The following is a 6,554-nucleotide window of genomic DNA, read 5'->3' as shown; positions in this document are numbered from 1 at the left end:
GGGGGGGGGGGGGCCGGGAGCGCGCACGTCGGGAGGGGGGCGGCGCGCACGTGGTGACGTCGCCCCGGGCGGCGGAGGGTGCGAGGGCTCCGGCCCCGAGTAACCCCGCCGGGCGCGCGCGCGCCGCGCGACCTTCGCCCTCCATCGGGCCAGTGGGGCGCGCGCGCCTGCGCACTGCGGGCCGCTCGGCTCCTTCCCTCTCCCCCCCCCCCCCCAGGACCGGCCCGACCCCGCACGGTCCCTCCCGACATGGCGGCGCTGAGCAAGTCCATCCCGCACAGCTGCTACGAGATCGGCCACACCTGGCAGCCGTCCTGCGGGGGCTCCTTCCTGCAGATCACCCGCGGGGCCCTGGAGGAGTCCCTCAAGATCTACGCGCCCCTCTACCTGGTCAGACACCCCCCCCCCTCCTGGGGGACTCGGGGACCCCGTTTGGGGGCAGCGATCGTGGAGGTTGGGGGGGCATCCTGGAGGCCTCGGGGACCCTGTTTGGGGGCAGTGATCGTGGGGGGTGGGGAGGCATCCTGGGGGCCTCGGGGACCCTACTCGGTGGCAGTGATCGTGGGGGGTGGGGGGGCATCCTGGGGGCCTCGGGGACCCTGTTTTGGAGGCAGTGATCGTGGGGATTGGGGGGGCATCCTGGGGGCCTCGGGGACCCTACTCGGTGGCAGTGATCGTGGTGGGTGGGGGGGCATCCTGGAGGCCTCGGGGACCCTGTTTTGGAGGCAGTGATCGTGGGGATTGGGGGGGCATCCTGGAGGCCTTGGGGACCCTGTTTTGGAGGCATTGATCGTGTGGATTGGGAGTGCATCCTGGAGGCCTTGGGGACCCTACTTGGTGGCAGTGATCGTGGGGGTTGGGGGGCATCCTGGGGGCCTTGGGGACCCTACTTGGTGGTAGTGATCGTGGGGGTTGGGGGGGCATCCTGGGGGCCTTGGGGACCCTACTTGGTGGTAGTGATCATGGGGGGCGGGGGGACATCCTGGGGGCCTTGGGGACCCTGTTTTGGAAGCAGTGATCGTGGGGGTTGGGGGGCATCCCGGAGGCCTCGGAGACCCTGTTTGGGGACACTGATCATGGAGGTTGGGGGGTGCATCGTGGAGGCCTTGGGGACCCTGCTTTTGGAGGCAGTGATCATGGGGGGGTGCATCCTGGGGGCCTTGCGGACCCCGTTTGGAGGCAGTGGTCATGGGGGTTGGGGGGGCATCCTGGGGGCTTTGGGGATCCTATTTGGGGACACTGATTATGAGGGGTAGAGGTGCATCCGGAGGCCTTGGGGATCCTGTTTTGGAGGCAGTGATCATGGGGAGGTGCATCCTGGAGGCCTTGGAGACCCTGTTTTGGGGCCACTGATCATGGAGGTTGGGGGGGCAACCTGGGGACCTTGGGGACCCTACTTGGGGACACTGATCATGGGGGAGGGGGGCATCTTGGGGGCAGTGATCATGGGGGTTGGAGGTGCATCCTGGGGGCCTTGGGGACCCTGCTTTGGGGGCACTGATCTTGGGGAGTGGAGGTGCATCCTGGGGGGCTTGGGGACCCTGTTTCGGGGACACCGATTATGGGGGTTTGGGATGCATCCTGGGGGCATTGGGGAGTTGGGGACCCTGTTTCGGGGGGCACTGATCGTGGGGGTTGGAGATGCATCCTGGGGGTGTTGGGGAGTTGGAGATCGTGCTCTGGGGGTGACACGCACCGATCTTGGGAGGTGGGGATGTATACTGGGGACATTGGGGAGTTGGGGACCCTGATCTGGGGGGCAGTGATCATGGGGGTTGGGGGTACATACTGGGGGCACTGGGGAGTCGGAGACCCTGATCTAGGGGAAGGGGAACTGATCATGGGGATTGGGGATGCGTCCTGGTGGCACCGGTGAGTTGGGGACCCTGATAGGGGGAGGGTAGACACTGGTCATGGGGGTTGGGATTCATCCTTGGGGTGTTGGGTGACACTGATCGTGGGGATTGGGATTCATCCTTGGGGTGTTGGGTAAGTTGGAGACCCAGATCGAAGTGGGAGAGGGTGTCGGAGATATATCTTGGAGGCTTTGGTGGGTTGGGGACCCTGATGAAGGAGGGGGTTGGGGACACTGATCCTGAGGGTTGGGGGCGAGGGGATGGACACCCGGATCCTGAGGTTTTCCAGGGCCCGGCAGCAGATGTGGGGAAGTGATCCTTCAGGTGGGACGGCGAGTCGGGTCCCTGTGGCGGATAGAGAAGGTGATGGACCGAATTCCCTCCCAGGAAAGGAAGGGAGACCGCCACTCCGGGAATCCTGGGGGGACATCTGAGGTAGCAGGTCAGGCTGCTCCCAAATTCCATCTCCTTTCTTCTCTCCCTCCCTTTCCTCCTGCGGGATGAAGTTAAAAAACCAGACCGAAATAAGACAGCTTTCATTTTTTTCCTTCCTGTGATAGCACGTACCGCCTTTTCATCTTGAGATCACGAGTTGAAGACTCAGGTGGTCTTCCCGGTCTCTCCTTGGAGCTCCTCGGGGACTTGGAAGGTTCTTGCCGTGTTCACGAAAAGCGGCCAGATGAGGGATTTTTCAGGAAGTGACTCAAAATAGTAACAATCTCAGCTGTTGGACGAGAGGCTTGGCCGTGTGACTTGATGTTGCTTAAAAACTGACTGCTGAGAATCGAAAGCATCGTCCTCGAACTCTTAAAAATAATGAAAATTGAGTGTAACCTCGGTAATCCCGGCCGAGATATCGGTTTCTTTTCAGAAGAGGTTGGGCTCTCTGACCAACCACAGAGGGCCGGAGGGGAAGATCAGCGATGTGTAGACCACTGCGTATTAAACGCTTCCAGTGCCGAAGGCCGTGTTGTGTGCTGGGGGCGATTCACCGTAAGCGGATGGGACGGATTCCTGTCCCACGAGGGGCTCACGAGCTAGGTCGGGGTGAACAAAGATGGTGAACAGTTACAGTGGAAAGGAAATGACAAAATCAACCATCTCAGGTAACGGTGTAAAATAAAGCGCGTTAACGCTTCTTGGCGGGTGCCGTGTGAGTGCGTTTTTGGGGGTGGCTCGCTCTGAGACTCCAGGCGCAATCCTTGATCATTCATTCGTTAAATCGTATTTATTGAGCGCTTACTGTGTGCAGAGCACCCTACGAAGCGCTTGGGAAGTACAGTTCCCCAGCAACCTCTCTGGCCGGAAGCGGTTCTGAAGACCTGCGTCCTGCAGTGGTGTGACGGGAGACTGCGGGGACCCCGGAGGGGCCTCGAGGGGTCTCCGCTAGTGAGCGCCCCGCTCCCGCGGGGCAGCGGAGCTCTGCGGTCCTCACAGTGCAGTTGGGGGCCTGTCCAACGGCCCAGACCTTTCCCTCTTTGTCCGTTCCCGAGAAGACCGTATTGAACCTCTCTGCTCCCTCAATCTGTCGTAATCCCGGAGAGGCAGCATGCGTGGCCTAGTGGAGAGTGCATCGAACTCGTGATCTAGCCCTGGTTTCTCCCGTGGCCTGCCGTGTCTCCTTGGGCAATTCATCCAACGTCTCTGAGAGATCGTAGAGAAGCAGCGGGGATGGAGCACGGGCCGGGGAGTCCGAAGGACCCGTGTCCCGATCCCAGCCTTGTCACTCGTCGGCTGTGTGACCTCGGGCAGGTCACTTAACTTCTCTGTGCCTCAGTTACCTCATCTGTAAAATGGGGATAAAGACTGGGAACCGCAGGCGGTCCAACCTGATCTACCCCAGCACTTAATACGGGCGCCTGGTTTATAGCAAGCGTTTAGCAAACACCATAAATAACGTGATTAGAAGGTGCACCACTTAGCTCAGTGCTTGGGCACGTAACGCTTTATAAATACTATCATCGTCATCATCATCATCATCGTTATTAACCCTTCTTGAACCTACTGCTGTTCTCTGCCTGAAGAGCATCCCGTGGTAATGGGTTCCATATGCCGACCGCGCGGTGTGTGAAGAAATGTTCGCATTGATTTCTTTTGGAGCTTGCCACCTTCAAGCTGTAACGAGTGTCCCCTTGCCCCCCGGGAACGTGAGGCGAAATGAGCCACAATACTGGGTCTCCCCTGCCTGCCCGCACCTTTCAGAGTTTTTGTCAACTTCAGTCAAGGTCTGCGTGGGTCAGCAGCGGGCCGCTGAATGGTGGGAGTTTCTCCGGGGTCACCGTGAAGCCGTGAGATTTTTCTCTGCCTCGTGGCACGGTTGCGCCTTAATGGCACGTTTTATCAGTATCTGATCTTTTCTCTCCCAAGTGTCACTGACCCGCCTGAACCCGTGGATGAGGGCGGCGGACTGTATCGGCAGAATTGGACCCGTTCGGACGTGTGGATGAGATCGGCTGATTGCAGAATGGCCTGTCCCTCTCCACGCCTGTACCTTCCACTACACCTATTCTCATCCTGACCTCCACACCCCTCACCCGGCAGTTGTCATTGGAAATAGAGATTTAGTAATGTTGGTATTTGTATTTGTTAAGCGCTTACTATGTGCAGAGCACTGTTCTAAGCGCCGGGGTAGATTTAATGAGGTGTTATTTGCAGTAGGTTATGTAAAACCCATTATCGGTCCCATTAGTGAAGCATTTAATTTCTTCCTGTTCGTAAAGAAATGGGATTTCTTTGCACCTCGTTCTAGCAGTCCCTATTCGTGGATATACTTGAAAATGTGTATTGGAGAAAGTACAGTTCTATTCTTGGGCTATCGCTTTTTTCAGATAATTACGATGCATTCGTATAGGGTTTGGGGATCTTATTTGTTTGTCCTTCCAGTCATCAGTTTGTCTAGTTGCAGCTCTATGGACAGACGGTGGAGTATTTAAACATATGATATTGATAGGTATAAGATAGGCCCCGTGCCTTTTTCGAATCCAGTTTTTTCCCCTCTGTACATTTGTCGTTGTGTGCGGTATATTGCCCAAGTCTTTTCCAGGAGCTGCCAATTGCTGTTGTGAAGCAAGAAGTCCTAAAATGGATCAATTCCTACTGGGCGGCGTTAGATCTGAGCCAGTTGGTTTGACCTGTTCATGGTTCTTCCGCTGGTCGCCCTCTGATGAAGAAGTTACAAAGCGAGCTTCCAACAGGTTGAAAGGATAAACGTAGCATCTCTTAGGACCGTGGGCCAAGCTTTGTTCTGACCACTGGGGTAGACGCCAGATAAGTCACACGTGATTTTAAGCAGGGCACTAGAGCGACTAGTTGTGAGAGTTGGGCCGACGTAGGCCTCCGCTTCCGAGGGACTTTCAGAAGCTTTTGGGCTCGTCAACGAATAGGTTGTCCGGTGGCCTTCAGTTCCTGCTTGGAACATGAGTCGTGAGGGGTCTTTAGGGGATTCCGCGAGCCGCCTCGGGCATGTGGGGTTGGTCTGGGGCAGGTCCAGGCGGTCCACAGCTCCTCTGGCAACCCCCTAAGGACCAGCCTGGTTCCATCCCAGAAAACTCCTGGGGGTTCTGGAAGTTCCAGTCCGCTCTGAGACGGTCCGAAAGAGTCGGACGGATCGTCTGCACCCTCTGGGGCCTCTCCCAAACTGATCAGGACTCTAGGACACCCTTCAGGAAGACCCCGCTCAGAGGTTCCCTGGGTGGGGGGCATTCTAGATGAACGGCATGAGGAATGGGGCAGGGGGAAGGATGGAGAGCACCAGAGGGTCAGGAGGCTTGCCGGAGATTGGTTTCTTCTCTTCGTGGCGGTTTTTCTCTCGGTCGTGGTATTGCAAAGTCAAGGTTCACCGGATGAGTAGTAAATAGTAGCAGCACCTAAAGGAGAGCCCTCTCCGAGCGGTTCTCTGCGCTGGGTGCTCAGGAAGTACGGAATAATGCACGTTCCCTCCCCTCGGAGGGTTTTCACTCTAAGTGTGGAGACAAATCTAAAAATATTTACAACTAGAGAGGTCACAAAACATCAGCGGAGAGGAAAACTACATCAGTATTTACACACACGCAGGCACACATGTTTACAAAGAAGTAGGGTGGGATTAAGTTCAGAAGAGCTAGAGCTGGTGGAAGAGCCGATAGGGCTCAAGGTGCTGGGATTTGATCTGGGAAAGCCTCTGAGAAGCGGTGGGGTTGGAGGAGGGATTTGAATGCGTGCAGAACTGCCGGTTGCCTGACGTGGCCATTCCGAGCAGAGGGAACGTGTACTTTGAGTGGAACGAAGGAGGCAGGCAGCTCTTAGGGCAATTTTTCTCTAGTAATAGTGATAATTGTGGTATTCTTTAAATACTTATGTGCTAAGCATTGGGGTAGATGCAATAAAATCAGATCAGACTGATTGAAAGCAGCATGGCCTAGTAGAGCCCGGGCCTGGGAGTCAGAGGACCCGGGTTCTAATCCCAGTTCCGCCACTCTGTGACCTCGGGCAAGTTACCCAATCTGTTGTATCGTACTCTCCCACGTGCTTAAAACAGTGCCCTGCACATAGTAAGCACTCAATACATACCATTGATCCACTGCTGAGGAGAGTTACAGAAGAGGTACGAGGCCGGGACTTGAATTTAGAGTCTAGAGGCGGTGGATCGGGGAAGATTCCCCTTTACGAAGGTTTTTGAAGGTGAAGAGTGTTAATATGAATTTCTGGCTCTTAGATTTC

At 56.5% G+C, this 6,554-nt stretch overlaps 1 protein-coding gene across 3 annotated transcripts in view; it reads left to right on the top strand.

The window, feature by feature from the left end:
• The first annotated feature begins 212 nt into the window (after positions 1-212).
• Positions 213-6,554, top strand: part of TMEM135 (transmembrane protein 135) — a 188,052-nt gene continuing 181,710 nt past the window's right edge. For 2 of the 3 annotated variants that reach the window (XM_029047761.1, XM_029047760.1), the window contains exon 1: positions 213-390. In XM_029047761.1, the coding sequence (XP_028903594.1) occupies positions 250-390 (141 nt within the window). In that variant the 5' untranslated portion in view covers positions 213-249. Of the gene's footprint in view, positions 391-2,416; positions 2,963-6,554 lie in introns of all 3 variants that reach the window. The other variant, XM_029047762.2, reaches the window with a different exon arrangement.

This window comes from Ornithorhynchus anatinus, chromosome 20 (assembly GCF_004115215.2).
Source record: "Ornithorhynchus anatinus isolate Pmale09 chromosome 20, mOrnAna1.pri.v4, whole genome shotgun sequence".
NCBI lineage: Eukaryota > Metazoa > Chordata > Mammalia > Monotremata > Ornithorhynchidae > Ornithorhynchus > Ornithorhynchus anatinus.
The sequence above is the reverse complement of the archived record's forward strand: the minus strand, read 5'-3'. Positions and strand labels throughout refer to the sequence as shown.